The sequence below is a fragment of the Aegilops tauschii genome, chromosome 5 (assembly GCF_002575655.3).
Source record: "Aegilops tauschii subsp. strangulata cultivar AL8/78 chromosome 5, Aet v6.0, whole genome shotgun sequence".
NCBI classification, from domain to species: Eukaryota; Viridiplantae; Streptophyta; class Magnoliopsida; order Poales; family Poaceae; genus Aegilops; species Aegilops tauschii.
Window position 1 is genome coordinate 52,825,701 of NC_053039.3, and position 19,577 is coordinate 52,845,277.

Below are 19,577 nucleotides of genomic sequence, written 5' to 3' on the forward strand. Positions count from 1 at the left end.
GATCTGCACTGTGGTACTAGCAGCAGCAGTACGCCGGACGCTACCGGGTCCACACTGTCGAAATCAACAGGAGGATCTCAGTTCTCACTGCACCGCGCCACGCCCCAGATTGGATTAGAGTAGAACGCGTAGGTAGATCTCCAACAAAAGAATTAACAACCTCTTCTCTCTCTCTGGAGCATTCCCCTCTTCGTTTTCGTTCCCACCCCAGGTCTCCAAACCCACATCAATGCGCCCCAGCCGCACCATTTGTCACCACCCTCTCCTCTCTCACCCCTTCTTTGTCTGTCCCCGGCTGCAGCCGCCCCGGTCTCTCGCCTTCTTTTCTCCACCGCAGTCGCCGGCCTCCTGCCTCCGCCATCGTTTCTTGGACTCTCCGCTCCTTCCTTTCTCCTCCGCCTTGCCCCCGCTCCTCCTCGTCCCCCATTGCTAGACCTCGAGCCCCAGAAAGCCTGACAAATTTCTAGCCTCTGCACCTTCACATACATTCCCTCGCCAATTGCAATGGTGATGTTTTCTTGGTCCATCTCAGGCGCGGGGCGTTGATTGGAGAGAGAGGGAAAACTGCGGAGTGGCGGTTACTTGGCTGGGGTGTGCTGTTCCTGTCCGTTCGTGCTCCCCGGATTTGGACGCACGGGAGTCAGATCCGTTCTTCCCTCACTCCATCCTCCAAGGATCCATGGGTTCCGTCAAGCTGGGCTCCAAGCCGGACGCCTTCACCAGGCGAGGCCAAGCGTGGTATGCTCCATGCTCTGCTCCCTCCTTCTTTTTACCAGCCATGGCTTTGCCACTTGCTTCAGTTCTTTCAGACTTGTGCTGCCATGCAAATGTGTGCGATTTGGAAGCTTCGTGGCCGACATTAAACAATTGGGAGAGCTTGTCCTCTTCCTGGCCTCATGCTGTTAGTTTACTATATATAGTCTGAAAATTAGAAAAAGGTAGAAAGAGTATAATGTGTTTCAAATGGGGATTTGGGGGCACATGACGTGAACTCCAGGATCTTTCTTTCTTGCCCAATTTTCTGGCATGGCGATTTGTGTGATTTAGTCTAGTCTGCACCCACATTGCTAGTAGTACTTCCTGTCCTTGTGCTTTATGAAGCGCTAGGGTTTTTGTTTTCCCCTTTCACTTTCATGTACAGGACCACTTTCATGAAGCACCAAGGTTTGGTGAGTTTGAAATGCTAGATAGTGCAGGTGTCCCCTTCCAGTACTTCAGGGTGGATATTTTTAGAGTCTAGCCTACAGCGACCTTCTTGCTCTTTTATAGATTCTGTAGAAGCAATGCCGTCTGTTTATAGATTCTGTGTAAAGAAATAGTCAGGATATGAAACAATGCTTATCAGTTTTCACTTTACCATCTAGTTAAACATGGAAGATGTTCTTTTACACTACTGCTATTTTCTAACCCATCACCTCACTTGCTTCACTAAAACTCTGCAAGCCAAAATATATGCGGTTAGTGATTCACTGATGACCATCTTCTTGTGGGCCCTGCAGGTTCTGCACAACTGGACTTCCTAGCGATGTTATCGTTCAGGTCGGGGAGATGTCTTTCCACCTCCACAAGGTAATTTGCCTTTTCAATCTACTATAGTATAGTAGCCCACTGTAGATTTGTGATGATAAGAAGCAAGATATTGTAGCTTAGCAAGAATTTGTGATGATAAGAAGCAAGACATAGTCAGGATAAGAAGCAAAATATTCTGTTTAAAGAAAGAGCACTTACAGACTACTTCCTCTCAATATTCGCCTTCAATGTGTGAGGTTGATATTTACTGGCTGTCCTTTTCTTCTAAGTGGTCCTTATCTCTTGCAGTTCCCTCTGCTTTCAAAGAGTGCCATCTTGGGAAGGTTGATCGAGGAGAATTCAGACCAAGATGAATGTACCATCAAACTATCCAACATCCCTGGAGGTGCAAAATCATTCGAGTTAGTGGCAAGGTTCTGCTATGGTTTGAAGATAGAGCTCTCTCCAGCAAATATTGTCCACCTTCGATGCGCCGCTGAATATCTCGAGATGACAGAAGAAACAGCGCAGGACAACCTCATCCACCAGGCAGAAATGTTCTTTAACCAAGTAGTTCTGCGCAGCTGGAAAGATTCCCTGGAAGCACTCAAGACATGTGATGTCCTTCTCCCTCATGCTGAAGACCTTCACATTGCGAAGAGGTGCGTCGAATCGTTGGCCGCCAAGGCTAGCATTGATCCGGACCTCTTTGGCTGGCCAGTATCAGAGCACGGTGCGATGCATAGCCCCGGGGGCAGTGTATTGTGGAATGGTATTAGCACGGGTGCAAAGCTCGGGAACTTCAGCTCAGATTGGTGGTATGATGATGCTTCATCATTGAGCTTCCCTACATACAAGAGGCTTATCTCCACCATGGAGTCAAGAGGCGCCAAGGAGGAGATCGTCGCCGGTTCGCTCACCTACTATGCCAAGAAGTGTCTCCCAGGACTGAACAGGCGTCAAAGCATGGGACCGGTGCCCCTGACTTCTGCTGCTGCTACCCTATCCGAGGAAGAACAAAGGCATTTGCTTGAGGACATTGACAGGATGCTGCCTCTTCAGAGAGGCCTGATATCCACAAATGTTTTGCTCTGGCTGCTTCGAACTGCCATGATTCTGAAAGTCAACCGTGCTTGCATTTCCAACTTGGAGAAAAGGGTCGGCATGCAGCTAGATGAAGCTACACTGGAGGATCTACTGCTGCCGAACTTCTCGTACACAATGGACACGCTCTACAACGTCGAGTGTGTGCGCAGGATCCTTGATCACTTCTTGGCGATGGACCAGACCATGGGTGGTGGCTCCCCGTGCTTGGATGATGTGATGGGTTCTCCTTCACTCGCGCCGATCACCGCTGTCGCCAAGCTGATTGATGGCTACCTCGCAGAGATTGCACCAGATATCAACCTGAAGCCACCGAAATTTGAATCTCTTGCAACTGCTTTGCCTGAGTATGCTCGGCCTCTAGATGATGGTCTTTACCGCGCCATTGATGTATACTTGAAGGTAAACTTTTGAGCCTGCTGTTTATCTGAAAACATCATCAGTGACACTAGTGTTTGTAATCATCACATCTAAAGTTAAGTTTTTGCCCCAGAATTGAAGGCACATTTGCACTTGTTTTGACATGCACACTGTTAATGTTGTTTAATCTTTTCCATAATCATCACATTGTCGCTCTTAGCCACTGGACTTATGAAAATCTGAACTTCACCATTGCTGATGCTGTTAAGTCTTGTTCTTCAATGCTGACAGGCGCATTCTTGTCTACCGGAACCCGAGCGCGAGCATCTCTGCCGGCTGATCGACTGCCAGAAGCTGTCCCTGGAGGCATGCACCCACGCCGCGCAGAACGAGCGCCTGCCGCTGCGTGTGGTGGTGCAGGTCCTCTTCTTCGAGCAGCTCCAGCTGCGGACATCCATCGCCGGGTGCCTGATGGTCTCTGACAACCTGGAAGGATCCTCACGCCCCCTCCACGGCAGTGGCACCATCGCGACGTCCGGCGAAGCCGGTGCCCGCTGGGTCACGTCGGCCGCGGTGAGGGAGAACCAGGCCCTCAGGGCCGGCATGGACAGCATGCGGTTGCGGCTGGCGGAGCTGGAGAGGGAGTGCTCCGGCATGCGGCAGGACATCCGGAAGCTTGGCGGCGCCGCGGGGAAGGACGGGTGGGCGGCGCGGGTCCAGCGGATGTTCAGCCTGAAGATGAAGCTGCAGATGTGCAGCACCGAGGAGGCGAAGATGAACGACCGGCACAGGAGCGCCAGCGCCAAGCTGGAGAAGCTGCAGGCCAAGGTGTCCAGTCACAAGAAGCACCTCACCATTGATGCATGAGCTCTCAAGCTTTTACCCTGGCCTGGAACTCCTTTTGGCTTCCATGGTTTTCCTGCAGAGAGCTTCAGGGCTGATAGTGCAGTGGCAAGACTTCTTCAGGTGAAACTGTCACTGATGACTTCTGAACCCATTGTGATGTTTTGGGTGGTACTAGCGGTGCAGATGGAACCAGCAATGTAATGTTTGTAGTAGTAGTAACTAAGAACTGGAGCAGAGTGACTGAGGCGCGGGTTTCGCGGGAAATGGTTCGATTTCAGGCATTCACAAACACCTTTTGGTTGCCATGATTTAGCTAGAGAGTTGCACTGCCCTACCCCTGCTGCATCTCTAGCTAAACCGTCGAGTTGTTCATGAGTCAAGTAGGTGTCTCACTGAAGTAGCAGCAGTTGTAAAGCAGTGATCAGCTGTGAGTGTATTTTAGGGAAAGTCCCCAAAGCCCTGTCCAAATGCTCTGTGGATTTGTTACATTGCTCAGCTTGTAAAGCACTTGGTGTATGCTGGAATTCATCTCTGCTTTCTGTTTTTGTCTACTCCTAAAATCAATTTCTGTTATCTTCTCTTGGAATAGCATAGTTTTAGCGTGGGATGAAGATCTTATGGCTCAGGGCGTCAATTGAGAATCATCAGAGTTGTAGAAACACAGGGATGTTAGTTTTTCGTAGTAATATGTTTTTCAGTTGGCTAACAAAAAGATTTTTCTATGATCTTTGTTGGAGGGGCCAGATTTATTCATCTTTGATAGAAATACTCAAATGTGTTTGCTAATCGCCAGGTACCTGAAATTCTTTTGAGCGTCGGTCAATTTCCGCTTTTGCGTGAGGTTGAAGCTGCAGTTTGCGTGGATGGTGTGAGGAATGCCGACCACGGCAAGGCCGAGCCGTGCACGAGCAGGAACCGGCGATAGCGAGTCCGAAACACTGAGGGAAGGGCGGGGCGGCGTGTGGCAGCGCCCGCTGGCCACATGTGGCGGAGGTAGAGGTGGGGTAGGTGGGGCTGATTGCGTGAGGAAGAAGAAGGTGAGGTTAAAGATGAACAATGCACGATATGTTTTTGGCTGTTGGATAAAGATCTAGCGGTCCTGACAAAAGTGACTGACGCGGATGAAATTTTCAGGTACCTAATGTATAGGCACTCCCATACTGAAAACTTAATTTCACCCTTCATGCCTTACCCACTATAACCACCTTCATCCTCCCTTTTTTTTTCTCCACCACGGGTCAATCGCTTTCTCAAAACTCTTCCGACTCTGATGAAACTCATTATCATAACCTCTAACTTGTCATCGCCTAGCCTTTACCTTACTATTAGCTTTGATTCGAGGTGAATCTTGTCTCACCAATATCGCTCGAGTTCCCGGTTATGAAGATGAAAGGCGAAGAGATCAAAATTGTTCTTTTTCCCCCTTTTATGGGATGGGATGCATTATTTAGTACTTAACTATTTCTTATTTGCCAATAATTAGAATTTTGTAGATTTGGAGATCTTCATCCAACAACCTAGACCCATTCCTCCTCATACAAATACCCCAAATCGAAACCCTAATTTCATCCTACCCCCCACACACGCCGCCGCCGCCTTCGTCCTCCTCGATTTCGCAACCTCCTCACCGAATCAACCCGCTTCCCACCTTACTCGCACCCACCACCTTCATCATCCACGGTTCCGGCGACCTTCATTCCTGGATCACGGGGACTCTCCCGACTCAGGTGAATACCTTTGCCCTAACCGGCAACTCGTAGATCTTCATCCATGGACCTTAGATCCACCCCTCTTCATACAAACACCCAGAATTAAACCCCAACTTCATCTTTCTCGCCGCCGCCTCCATGCTCGGCTCATGCGTTCTACCCAAACTCCCCAGAATACGAAACCCCTCCGCCTTGATCCCTAACTCGTCGTCAAGGCGACTCTCGTCCCCACCGTCGCCCCCGCCGGTTTCAGAGAAGCAAGGGAGCGGAACACAAATTTATAGAAACTTCATGTGCTGCCCAGTTTGGAAATCAATAATCAGAGGTGAGTAAATTTGTTCTTCCGATCATGATGATGATTACTGGCCGGGCCAGCTGTCCGAAACGCTCCCCCCGTCTTCTCTCTTCTCTTGCCCGGCACGCTCTCCAACCCAAAGCCAGACCGTTCCTCCTCTCCTCCCACCCCCCAACCGCTAACCCTACCCGCCGGCGGCGCGGCGGAGACCCGACTCCGGGAGGGCGCCCGATCCCCCGCGAGCCATGCCGCACGCGCGCTCCGATCTGGTGAGCTCCCGCTCCCGCCCTCTCCCCGTCACCAGATCCGCCTCGCGGGCCCGCGCTCGCGGACGTCGTCGGAGTGCGGGCCTGGGGCCCCTCGTCCCGCCGTCGGGGATCTGCCCCCCCCCCCCCCCCCCCCCGGGATTTCGTCTCTTGCGCGGCCGTGTGGGTACAGCGTGGTTTTGGCGTTTATGGCGATAGCGCCCGCTGGTAGCGTGTGAGCGAGGCGAGGAAGAGAACTTTTGCGATTGCTCCCGTAGACGTGACGGTGGTCGATTCCTAGAGATCGTCCTGAATTTGCGAGTTCTGTTACATAGCATGGTGAATTTCGTGTTGCGTGGAAGGGTCACACAGCGGTTTTTGTTCTGAACGTGAGAAATATGTTGCTCTTAGTGTGACCCCTGTGCAATTTCCTTGTGAGCAGGCCTTGGATGATTCGCCAGCAGAGTCGTCGAGCTTCCGCAGCCCCAGCTCTTTCCCCAGAACGAAGCGTACAAAGTGGTCTGACAGGGAACCGCTTGATTGTTCCACGTCGGCCTGCGGTGGTGCACGCGTGAAGATGCTTGACCGGTACGACCTTCCCTTGATCCTCTCTGTTTGTTTTGGTCACATTATTGTTTCCTTCCTTTTTTACTTAACTAAAGCTGGAGCTGATAGCGGGCTCTGATTGACCAGGTGTTCGGAGAGGCGTCAGATTGCTTCCTGTAGCGGCGACCAACCGCAGAGCTCAGGCATGTTTGTTGCCACGCAGGGGAATGCTTGTCCCGTCAATAACGGTGGTGGGATCTATTCGCAGTCTGGCATGAGCTATTCAAATGGTCAAAATGGGACATACGGTGCATATCCGCAACATCAGCCCTTTGAAGGCTGTATGTATGTGAATGAGCATGGCCAGATGTGTGGGCCTTACGCACCCAAGCAGCTCTATGAGGGGCTATCCAGTAGTTTCTTGCCTCAAGATCTTGCTATTTATGCTCTTGTTGGTGGGCAAATGCTCAATCCTGTAGCCTTGAGTTCTCTGGAGCAGTTCCTTTCACAATGGAATTCTGCCGGCGCGGCCACCATGCCGAATGAATCGAAGGAGAATAAGACAGTGGCTCGTACTGATAAAATGGCGTTTCCAGATGTATGCCGAGCATTTTCTACCTATGTTTCTGCACACAGCCGCTTGTCTACCTCCCTGATTTGTTTAGCTTCTGTTCTCTCACTAGGCTCTCTCAAGCGATGAGTCATGCTGGATGTTCGAGGACAGCGATGGCAGCCGTCATGGGCCACATTCTCTTGCTGAACTTTCTTATTGGCTTCATAGCAGCTATCTCCAGGATCTTTCTATGGTAAAAAATATTCAGCAATCAATACCATGTCTTGTAAATCCCATCCTCTTGAGTTATGTTGGCATATGCATTATCCATTCGAGCAACAATTCATTCTTGTTACCCTGTTACTGGCTTACTGCAATGTTTCCATTCAAGTTACATAATGGCAGGTCTGCAATTATTAGAAGGCAATTACATATCTGGTCATAACTAGCCAAAGCTCAAGAATATTAGTCTGGTACATACACTATTTATGCTGCTGGTTTTGTGAAGATCTCTTGAAATTCGTTGCATTATTGGCTTGAGTGTCCTTGCACTTATGTGTTAGATTAGCACCACTTGTAAACCGTTTGATAAATTATCCCATTTACATTTCTCTTCTCGCCTTGTCAAGTGCAAAAATACCGGGTAACTCAGTGAGGTTGAATAACAAATTGATAGCACAAGCTATTTTCTGTGTACAAACGGTTAAATTCACTAAACGTCAATGAAACTTCTATCTGTAAGTTTTTGTTGTTCTCCCGTGAATCAAGTTAAACAAAAAAGTTGACGTGCTGTGCTACTAGATCCGTTTTATAATACCATACTTACACATCTTGCGTGTATAGCTGTGAACTATTTTCTTTATCTCATTATTAATCTGCAATCTGAATGAAGTCCGTTTTATTGTAGGTTTACCATGTTGATAGCAAATTTGGTCCATTTACACTTGTCTCATTAATTGATTGGTGGAGTGGAGGTCACACAGAGCATTCAGAAGCCTCAGAGAATGATTCTGGGTCAGCCAGTGACGTGTTGGGTGACATAGTCGATGATATTAGTCATCAGCTCCATGCCGGTATAGTGAAATCAGCCCGCAAGATTTTTGTTGATGAAATTTTCAGCTGTGTGCTTCCAGAAATTATCGCCTGTAGGAAGACTGAGAAGCAACTAGCTGCAAAATCGAAACTCCTAGCTTGTAAGGTGTGTATTATTTGGCACAAAGTTTTTCTAATAAGAGCACCTCTTTGTATGGTCCTTCTTCAGTTTTTCATAATCTCCCCCTCATGGTTTTGACATTGCCAGCCTGACAGCAAGAAGGCTTCAGCATTAAAGGGCAAGGCTCATGCAAAATTTACTAATCACAAAAAAGGAAGCTCATATAATACAGTACGAGCAACTTCTCCCGTGGCTGTTCAGTCAACTGCGGTGCATACCAAATTTGCTGATGTATTATCAGCAGTTTGGCAAACTCTTTATTACGAATCCATGAAGAATATCTGGGATGGGATACTGTATGATCCTGTTATGGACTACTGTGGTGCATGGATTAAGAGAAATGACCATTCGAGTCTTCCTTGTACGAGTATTCCTGGTTCGTCTGATAACAGAAACAAGCAAGAAGCTGATGGATTGAAGGTTTTGTCTCTGACACCAAGTGTTTCTATTTCTTGGAGGGGGGCAATTTGTCGTTCATATCCTTTCTTTCGTCATATATAACGGGTTCTTATACTTCCATGTCTTTGCAGGTAATATGTGATTCAGAAGCTCTTGAGTGCGACATGGATTTCCCACCTGGATTTGGGCCGACATTGGAGTGTGCAAGCCCCGTCTCTCCGCCGTTGTTAGACATTGGTTCTTGCGATGACAAAAATAGTTGGTGGCGTGAATCAAATTCCACCACATATTTTGACACCTCATCAGGAGTCCAGGTAATGCTGGCGAATGAACTATACGTGGCAGCAAAGGAAACTTTGTTTCACCATTTCAGGGAGGTTATTGCAGAGGAGATAACAAACTGGTTGGGCTTTGGACTTGAAGACATCACTGATCAAGTGAGATAACAATGATAAATAATTTTTTCTCTTATGACTACTGAGATTTTGAAATTTACATGATTCATGTTGGACATGTGTATTGCAGGAACTAATTCGTACTCCTGTTCATGCACCGGACTCACCTAGTTCTGCTGGAATGGACATTCATGAAACACCCCCCATTCCTCCTGAAATGGCTCAAGATAAATTATTGGATATTGCTAAAATGACTACAGATGCAATAACCAGTCCGGCTGAAATGGCTCTAGATGCAATAACCAGTCCGGCTGAAATGGCTCTAGATGCAATAACCAGCACGGCTGAAATGGCTCTAGATGCAATAACCAGTCCGGCTGAAATGGCTGTGGATGAAGTGTTGGTTACCGCTGAAATAGCTACTGTACCCAGTCCTGCTGACATGGTGGCAGGCGCAACATCATTTGTATCTGATGTGGCAACGGATAAAATGCTCACTTCTCATGGTAAATGACCATTCTTCTATTGCATTTTGTCTTACCTGAGCTTGATTACATTATTTTAACCCCTTTAATTTGCATGCAGTGGAGCATCAATCCCCTTCTTCATCTTATGCTAGTATATTTGAAAAGCTGGATGTATCCGAGGCAGCTGAATTGGATGAGAGTTTTGATGAGGTGCCTCCTGGTATGGAGACTGGCTCAGCTTCTGTGCTGGTCATGGACAAAAACAAATACCGACCTTCAAAATCAATCAACTCTATGCCCGGAATTTCTAGATACATCACCGTGGCTATCTGCAGGCAGACACTGCATACGAATGTTATAGAAGAGTGGGCATCTCTCCTGTCAGATACTATCAGCGAGTGCCTTGATTCATGGTATACCAAACAGACTGTTGTGCCTAAAAACATCGACGAATCATTGAGACCTAATAAAGAATATGCGTACTACAGAAAGAGAAAGTTAAGGAACAGCTGTGAAGCAGTGTCATCCAAAAAAGCAGTGAGAACTCCAACGGATGAGCAGCTTTCCAAGCCTCTACGTGAGCTTGTTGAGCGCAAGGTTCATCTTAAAAATGTCCAGGAACCAAGGAAGGCCGGGAAGTCGAAAAAGTCCTCCAAGAGTCGTACCAAAACTCTTGATAATGTTGTAAACACTTTGAATATCGAACAAGGCTTGAAGCGGCTTTCCAATGATGTGCCAAAGACCTCCAAGAGTCGTACCAAAACTCTTGATAATGCTGTAAACCCTTTGAATATCGAACAAGGCTTGAAGCGGCTTCCCAGTGATGTGTCGAAGGCCTCCAAGAGTCGTACCAAAACTCTTGATAATGCTGTAAACCCTTTGAATATCAAACAAGGCTTGAAGCGGCTTTCCAATGGTGTGCCAAAGGCCTCCAAGAGTCGTACCAAAACTCTTGATAATGCTGTAAACCCTTTGAATATTGAACAAGGCTTGGAGCGGCTTTCCAGTGATGTGCCAAAGACCTCCAAGAGTCGTACCAAAACTCTTGATAATGTTGTAAACCCTTTGAATATCGAACAGGACTTGAAGCGGCTTTCCAATGATGTGCCAAAGAGTAAGCATTTTAGTCCTGTTTGCTTCATCCCCTGTAAATTTGCATAGATTTATCACATGCATCATCTTTCTTTTCTAGGACAAAGGACTTCTCATCTTACTAGGATGCCTCTGGTTGATAATGAGGTTCCTTTTGAGAACGTTAGTGTGCCCACAAAGCTTGCAAAGAAAAGAAAGAATAAGAACATGTCTACTGACTCCAGTCAGAAGGCAAAGCCATTGATTTTGTGTCCAGAGTCAGATGGCTGTGCAAGAGCTTCCTCCAATGGGTGGGAGTGGCGTAATTGGGCACGCACCGCCACTCCATCAGAAAGGACTCGTGTGAGAGGGTACCGCGTTCGGAGTATTCTTTCAACTTCAGCTAATAATGTGTGGAAAAACCCGCAAGTTAAAGGTACATCTGCGCGAACAAATCGCGTTAAGTTACGAAACCTGTTAGCTGCTTCTGAAGGCACTGAGCTACTGAAAATTACCCAATCGAAGGTAAAATAAATCATTGCATGTACACAAGTTTCTCTTGCCATGACAGTTTGAGTGACCACTGACTCTACCTTTGGCATATAGGCAAGGAAGAAGCGGTTACGTTTTCAAAGGAGCAAGATCCATGAATGGGGTCTGGTGGCCCTTGAGTCAATTGATGCAGAAGATTTCGTTATTGAATATGTTGGTGAACTGATTCGCCGGCCGGTAATTTTGTTATCTTGAATCAACAATCCCTTCATCAATGTAGTACTCCCTCTGTTCACTTTTGTAAGTCATTAAGACAGCTGAAATTGAACTGTTTTAGGTGCTGTCTTAAATGTCTAAAAGGTCTTACTAAAGTGAACGGAGGGAGTAGTTTTTAAGAAGCTTATTGATATATCTGTACCATACAGGTCTCAGACATACGTGAGGCTCAATATGAGAAGAGTGGAATTGGAAGCAGTTACCTTTTTCGCTTGGACGATGATTATGTGGTAGGTGTAGAAGATTATTCTTATCTGCCTTTATTTCTGATATTTGCTTCTTAGACAATAGAAGAATTGGATAATGTTGAAGCAGTACAGAAAATGATGGAGCTATGTGACAATATAATAATGTAAAGCATAAATGTGATCTTTTAATGGGTTGGGGTCCTTGTGATGCTTGGTAGTCTCAAACCTTGGATTGAAATCATGTTTAATCTTTGCCAGTTTTTGTGACTGCACCTTGCGCAACTCTGTTCATTGCCTCCATTTTTTCTTAATTTACACAGGTTGATGCTACAAAGCGTGGCGGTTTAGCAAGATTTATCAACCATTCGTGTGAGGTAAACTGCTTAAGAATAAACATTCAACTGTGATTTCTGTAACATGCTGAATAGCAGTCTCATTATTTCCTTGCCAGCCGAATTGTTATACAAAAATAATTACTGTTGAGGGCCACAAGAAGATTTTCATTTACTCAAAGAGGCGTATATATGCTGGCGAAGAATTGACGTACAATTACAAATTTCCATTGGAGGAAAAGAAGATACCATGCCACTGTGGTTCCCAAAGGTAAATCGCTTAGATATTTTACATGACATCTTCTGTTTTTGGTAATTGCTGCTTATGAGCTTATCCCATAGAAGTTAATGCATTTTTTTATAGTTTCTACTGATTTTAGGTCCAACCCCCCCCGCCCTGTTAATTATATATAAATGCTAAGGGATTACTTGCACATGAATAATTTTCACAGAACTGTTGATAGCTACAGAATCGATACCATTTCTGTACTTCACTCCAACCATGAACACATTGTCAAACGTGCTAGATGCCACTTGTATGCAGAGATAGGAAATGAATAACTTCTTATCTCAACTCAAGTAATCCTTGTTTTATGCGATGAACAGTATTCAAATGTTCTGAGTTTAACCCCCCCCCCCCCCCCCCCCCCCCCCCCACACACACACACACAATCTACACCCCCACAGGATTGGGTACTGCTCTGATCGTTGTGAACCTTCATTCTTCTTTTAAACTTTCAGTATTATGTAAGTTTCAGTATGATCTAATAGCGAATAAAGTACAAAACAATTGACAGCTGGAAATGACACTCTCACCAGGAACTAATACTCCTGCTACCCACTTTGATTAGCCAACAAGATTTTAAACTATGATCTACATACATATGAATTGATATGTTGCTAAATTGAATGACGTCTTTTTTCTCATTGATTTTCTTTGTCATGCTATTTCCTGTAATTTGCTTGGGATGTGTTCTGAAATTCTGCGCTTGCCACTGACCATCCCACCGTCATGTGGACCTGTGCACAAATAGCCAGTATTCAAACTCAATTTTTTTGGAGCTTGGGAGTGCCCGTAGAATAATTTCGTGTGTTTATTCATCTGATACAATATTTATGCTACCATTGAACTTTGTTTTATTTTAATCTTATCCTTATTTTTTTGAGATAGTTGTTTGTGCCATTTTTTAAGGATATTTCTCTTTTACTCCTTCACTTGCTAACTATGTGCTGGCTGTTTAGGTGCCGTGGATCAATGAACTAAGAAGTCAAGCTTATTACTGAGGTAATGCTACAGTTACAAGTATTTCCATGTTAGGCTCAGAAGTTGGCATTTACATTATACTTTCTCGTCTGTTTAGCTATCATTCTTATTGGTGAAAAGCTGAAAGCCGACAATAATCTGCTCCAAAGAATTTGATATGGTATTCCTCGATTGCAAGAAAAAATGTAGCATATCCATATCATCAGTAGATATTCTTTGAAGTGGCAAATCATTGTGTTCCGTTATTGTGTGCCCTAAATTTGGGTGTTAGTATTATCGTTGGGTTATAATTTTTTGCCGGAGTTGGACAGGATATATAAGTTTGATTATATGGAACTGCAAATGCTCAGCTGATTGCTATAATGAACTTAATTTCCAGGACAATGGGCAATGTTGTCCCCTTCTCAGCGTTCCTCTTCTAATACAAACTACATGCATTTCGGTGTGGGTTCGAGAAATCTAGGTCAATGGGGAAGTAATCCGATTGGTTTAGCAATGGTTCAGTCCCCTCATTCATTTTATATCTCTGTTTCTGAGATCAGTTTAACTCCATTACTGAAGCCGTATGGGGGTGTTGTGCAGTCAGATAATCAAATGCAATTCTGTCATATCATGTTATTACAGAGACTAGTTGAACACCCATGCGTTGCCATGGGAGGATATAAAATAATGACGATTTATCGATCAAATCATGGAAGTACTCAATGTTGATGTGCTTACTTTGGAGTTCAAGGTTATTTGATCCATTTAGTTATAGCGAATGCATTGTTTATTGAACTGTATCATAGAAGTGCTACGAGATTGAAGCGCTCAAAAAAATATTTTTGGATGATAACTTTCAAAAAGTTAAATTACATCTAATACTTTAGTGACAAGACCATTATTTTCAGAATTCATTTTCTTGTATAAGTCGCAACATTTTCTTGGCGTTGCCGAGAAAAGCCTTATTGAAGCAACCTGTCGCATGGTGTAGTTGGGAGTGTAGGACATTAAGGTTCTACGGTCCAGGTACATCATCAGAAGTAAAGATTAGAGGCACGTGCATGACGTGGGAAAGAAAAATTAATCACTCAATTTGAGACTTATATTTGAAACAAAACAATCAGATATTAAGTGACACCAATAAACTAATGCCCCCTTCTTCCAAAAATGTACAGTATTCTCTCCTTCCCAAAATGTAGGGCCCGTTTGCCTTTCGTCACACAACTTTGACTATTATTTTCACTTAGTGTATGGCTATAAAATTAGTATACACACATGAAATAAAATTATTTTTCAAGAGAAATACTACCATACCTTTTAAACATGTTCAATCCACGTACTTTGGCATGTACAGGTCAAAGTCGTGTCCTCCAAAGTAAGTGCTTTACATGTTGGGAAGAATGGAGTACATAAAACAAAAGTCTGCTTCATGCCTTCCTAGCTTTAATACTTATGGGTGTATGGCAACTTCTTGAATCATAAATCAGGGCTTCTGATCAATAGAATCATATACAAAATCTTTCATATGCTTGGCTACAATTTACACAATACAACAATGACACATAGTGTTCAAGATAGATGGTTTCTGTAGCAAATATAAGTAGAAGGTAAAGTGTTATATTCCAGCCTCATGACTCCTTAAGTTAGTATTCCAGTGTGAAGCTGGCCTCCTCATGGCTATACAAGTCTTTGATCATGTTCGCTAAATCGTGAAATCATGAAGTTGATTTTCTTTTCGCCCGACCTCAAAATATTTGCACAAATCCGTCAGTTAATTAGTGAATCTGGACCTTGATCATCATATCTACGAAACTGGGAGTAAAGGAAAGTACTTGCGAACGTTAAAATTCTAATATGAAAGCTTAGTAGTTTATCAGCATGTCTACAATAAGTACCATTAATGAAAGCTTAGCAGAGCTTATCATGTTTGTTTTGTTGCGCTTGTGAAAGATTCCAAAACCATATTTACATCATGATGATAAACTCATGTAGATCTACATATTGAACACTGCCACTTATCTAGTAGTGCTAAGAGTCAAATTTATTCAAAATGTTCGACAAATAAATGATACCAAAAATGTAACACGTGAGATCATAGATTATTAGTCTGTAACAAGTCCCCTCCATTTTTAGGAATCTCGGCAATATGGAATGATGGAGCAGCCTCACAACCTGCAAAAGATTGCTAGATAAATATAAGAATTTTCAGTTTAAAAAGAAAACATACAAAATACTTGATCTTATAGCTAGTTTCGGTCTCTAGGAAACAAAGACCTTTGATGCCATAAGTGTATAGAGATATATGTAAGATCTTAATATTACATGATAAATTTTGTATCTTTATCATTCATAAAAATAACTTGCAGAAAATTACCATAATCTATTTATTAGACCATGCTACCCATTTATATTCTCATATTTACTGAATAAGCAACAATTGTGTTTACTATACCACAAATCATAATATCAAAGTGTAGGAACAAACTTGATTTTTGTTGACCAGAAAAAAATTACCTTGTTGTTCTTCTTCGTCAAACTCTCGACCTAGATTTTTCATCTTGATTTGCACAAGTCGTGCTTAGGGCTATAGGATACAAGAGGCAAAAAGGTTGCTTGAAAAGTAAAAATGCAAGAGGCAAAGAGAGTAGCGTACAGGAGGAAGCACATCACATATGAGGGAGAGAAGGAGAGAGACGAACATGAGTACTGCCTGTCCAGAGAGAGAGGGAGGGAGGGAGGGAAGGCGGCCGACACGATGGCGAGCATGACGATGAACGAGGTCAGGTAGTGTGGAGGTTCATGTGGATAGGGCGGATGCCGATGGTGGCGGGAGTGCGATCGGAGGCGACGATAGGGTAGCAATTTCCTTCACGCTAGCAGATCGTGCATGTGTAGAGGTAAGCGGCCCGCGGCAGTTAGGGATCACATAGGCGAGACGTGTGTGTGGGGGTTGGGTTGTTTCTTTTTTGTTACGGAAAAAACCGGTGGGGAACGGTGGGGATGGGAAAAACAGTGGGAAGCGGGATCGTAAATGGTAAGGAGGAGGTGGGAAGCGGGATCGTAAATGGTAAGGAGGAGGTGGAACCATCACGATAACGGCAGATCCCTGGGATGGGAAAAGTGATGGGTTGGGGGATCGTACGTGGTAAGGAGGTGGAACCATCATGACGAGGGCAGACCCCTTTAATAGTAGAGATGACATGGAACACGGAATGTCAATGAGTTATTTTGTAGTCCAAGCTCGCACAATTGCCTGCCTTCTTATTAATATTTCTGACATAAAGATCCCGATTGATAAAATCAGTTATTTTAGACTTCAGCAACCCAAGTACTTTGTAGGAGTGTAATGTAACTTTTACCTGTATATGGATGACCTTCATATATTCATATGGTTGAGTACTGACCTACTTACATGTACTTTTAGGCTTGATCCAGCAGCAGCGGCCAACTTCTACTGGGCTAATGCCATCATTTTTATTTCCATATCATTATATAGGGAGGACACATGATTAAGTATAGGGCACATGATTATGTCTGCATTGCTGGCAACTTTGGAGTTTCTTTTGAATCTTTAACTTGAAAACGACTTGCTGGAGATCTAGAGTTTTTTATTGTCTTCCTTTTGTCCCTGGGCAGGATTTTACACTAAAGTACAGGATGGTGGAACATGCTGTTTTGGGGAGATTACAGTTTCTTACCCTGTGATGAAGAACTACACTATTTTAGGCTAGATGAGCTGCTAATTCAGGCTATCCAGAGTAAGGCACAGGCGCCGACTATTGGTTGCCAGCTCGCCACTGCCTCGTGGAAGACTGCAACTGAGCTTTCTCCCTCTGGTCTGCTGAGAGTGAAGAGGAGGACAAGTGAGTTCAGCGTGGGCGGAGCTAGTGGATGGTTGGTTACTTGCTGACAAGGTTAATACTAATGTTCTTGCTCATATTTGGATAGAATTGGAAAACCCACAATCTTGTACATTGCCAAACAGCCCAACACTATGATTAATTACATTTGACCGATTGAAAGATATAGAGATTGCATTGTGGTTATTGGACGAGAGGTAAATCTAACTAGTAGCCTGTAAAAGATGAAACACAGAAAGGCAAGCAATAATGAAGTTTTTCCTTCATCTTGTGAGGATTATGCTCTTTTGGCCCAATGCTAGAATTTCACGGATGCATTGCCCCTGCCGTGTTTGATCAACTTGAACGAAGTGTGCATGGCAGTATGGAAATAGCCTTGTCGCTTGCTTGCACATGCATGGCAGGGAATCTCCTTTCCTGCTTGATGGGCCTGTGGTGTGATGCCTTCTCCTTGTATATCTACCTACCTACCTACGGAAGATGTACCCAGCATGGCCAGCTTTTGCACCCGGATCAGCATGAATCAGATTTGGGCTTTTTCTTTGCTTTGGCTTTAGTTGCTTTGAGCAGGGAAGCACTGTCGCTTGGAACTTTTTGATGATGCAACTCTCGTCCGACCCATTCTCTTGGGATGGACAAGAAATTATCTTCCAATCAGAAGAGAATTAGTCCGGCTCAGAGCCATTGCACACATGTTTTAATATGTTAAATCACACTATACAAATTGTGTTTTTGGGCCTAGTTATATCCCGTCTTTGGGTAAGACGTTGTTTATTCATGCACCTGCTCGTCTTCTTGCAGGTACATACATATATCTCTATCTGTCATCCGTGGGGTTTGTATGTAGAGACGCCCTGTATGAATGTGAATGTATATGCTTCCATCCACAAACTATTTGGAACCAGTGTGGTATGTGCTCATCTCCTGCCTGTATTAGCCACCAATTATTTCCCCTAATTGCATTGCTTATATTTGGTCTTCTTTCTGTGTTAACCACAGGACGGCGTTCTCGCAGGTTGCTTGATTTATCGCCCGAGACATGCATAATCCACCAGTGTAAGTAAGTGCGTTCTTAACCTGTTCGCTTGTGTAGCCCCAACCCGTGATGCAGGTGTGCATGCTAATCTCACCGAAAAAGCGAACAGGGACGGGGGACGGGGAAATAATCCAAAGCAAGCAAGAATATGAAGAGGCCCGCAGGTCTCAGGCTCGGCATGTCACTAAACTGAAAATGCACTCTTCTGAACTGATCCGCGACTTCAGAAAATCTCAGTCGACTTAGACATAGATAGCTGGACCCAAAAAAAAAGGAGATCTTAAGCCAGGAATTTTGCCCATGGATGGCCAAGCCAATAAATAGTTATAGCATGCGACAAAAGACCAAGCTTTTGGCAATGATCCAAGCATGTGCCAGACTTTTAGGCTCTGCCAGCAGGACAAAGTTCATGGTTAGTTTGGGCACAGGCCCAACACGTACGCCCATTGTTACCATCTTTCCATGAAAGCTCAAGCTCAGTGAAGCCACATGGCTCCGCTTGGCATTTTGGGGTGTGACGTGAGCGTGCAATCGTTGTGGCTATGCTAGATTTGTTGATCCTATTTACAACCAAACTAACCAGTATTTTCACTGTCAAATACATAAATAACCAGTACATTTTCAATAGCAGCTTTAACGGCCAACCGACGTAGGAAGTTCCTTTTTTTTGCATGACGTGGGAAGGATTGAGCCCCTAAAGTCAGTAGTATGACAGAACACACCAAACCCTTGCGTCACAATGTTGGTATATGGCCTCTGGTTCTCTGTCCTGTTAGCCTTGGCCCACCTGTCCGTGCATGCTGTAGATTTCCAGAACAAAATCAACCGTGGAGAAATTTTTTGTTAAGTGAGAAAAATTACATTTTAATGGTACACTGTAAATGTAACCATGTCCACTGGAAGTGTGGAAATGTTGGATCATCCACCAACGTCAATCATCTAGAAGCATTTAGAACCGTTTGAATATTTGGGCGCCTAGGAAACGCCGATCTGCCTTGCTGGGCCCATTCCATGGACCAAAGATTTATTTATGTGAGGAAAACTCAAGAAATTCTGGCCCAGTCACTTGGACAAGAGAGGGAGAGAGAGAGAGAGAGAGAGAGAGAGAGAGAGAGAGAGAGAGAGAGAGAGAGAGAGCAATGCAAGTGAACACCAAACCCAAAGAAGATCTGTGGATTATTTTTCGATTTTATTATGGGTGCTACTAGTATATATAGTAGACACGTCCAAAAGCAGCAGATGTTCATACGTCAAATACTCCTTGTAATGTGGGGTTTGTCTGATGCAAAATCGCAATCATCAGTATTGTTTTTGAAAATGTATTTTGTTACACTACCAATTTCATGTCTTATAAACAACATATTAACTAAATAATCCTTTGTTAATGTCCTGTCTTTATTAAGCCTGCTACTAGTAGGTGTAACAAGTGGTTGTT

At 44.4% G+C, this 19,577-nt stretch overlaps 1 protein-coding gene and 1 long non-coding RNA gene across 2 annotated transcripts; both read left to right on the plus strand.

The window, feature by feature from the left end:
- The first annotated feature begins 283 nt into the window (after positions 1-283).
- On the plus strand, positions 284-12,576 carry LOC109747969 (histone-lysine N-methyltransferase ATXR7). Its single transcript, XM_020307014.4, has 19 exons — positions 284-738; positions 1,500-1,569; positions 1,819-3,015; positions 3,265-3,801; positions 4,613-4,687; positions 6,511-6,656; positions 6,762-7,212; positions 7,298-7,420; positions 8,075-8,365; positions 8,468-8,800; positions 8,911-9,216; positions 9,305-9,680; positions 9,760-10,755; positions 10,834-11,237; positions 11,319-11,441; positions 11,630-11,710; positions 11,989-12,042; positions 12,120-12,271; positions 12,453-12,576. The coding sequence occupies exons 1-19, from the start codon at positions 680-682 to the stop codon at positions 12,559-12,561; spliced, it is 5,883 nt and encodes a 1,960-aa protein (XP_020162603.2). The 5' UTR covers positions 284-679; the 3' UTR covers positions 12,562-12,576.
- A 5,332-nt stretch (positions 12,577-17,908) lies between these two features.
- On the plus strand, positions 17,909-18,382 carry LOC141023278 (uncharacterized). Its single transcript, XR_012184038.1, has 3 exons — positions 17,909-18,015; positions 18,122-18,166; positions 18,252-18,382. It is a non-coding gene; the product is annotated as an uncharacterized lncRNA (long non-coding RNA).
- The last annotated feature ends 1,195 nt before the right edge of the window (positions 18,383-19,577 follow it).

Excerpts from the sequence above, each read along its gene's own strand:
- LOC109747969 (XM_020307014.4), top strand. The coding sequence starts at position 680 with ATGGGTTCCGTCAAGCTGGGCTCCAAGCCGGACGCCTTCACCAGGCGA. Across the intron at positions 11,442-11,629 it reads GTGAACTGATTCGCCGGCCG|GTCTCAGACATACGTGAGGC; the intron begins GTAATTTTGTTA and ends TGTACCATACAG. Across the intron at positions 12,043-12,119 it reads TTATCAACCATTCGTGTGAG|CCGAATTGTTATACAAAAAT; the intron begins GTAAACTGCTTA and ends TTTCCTTGCCAG.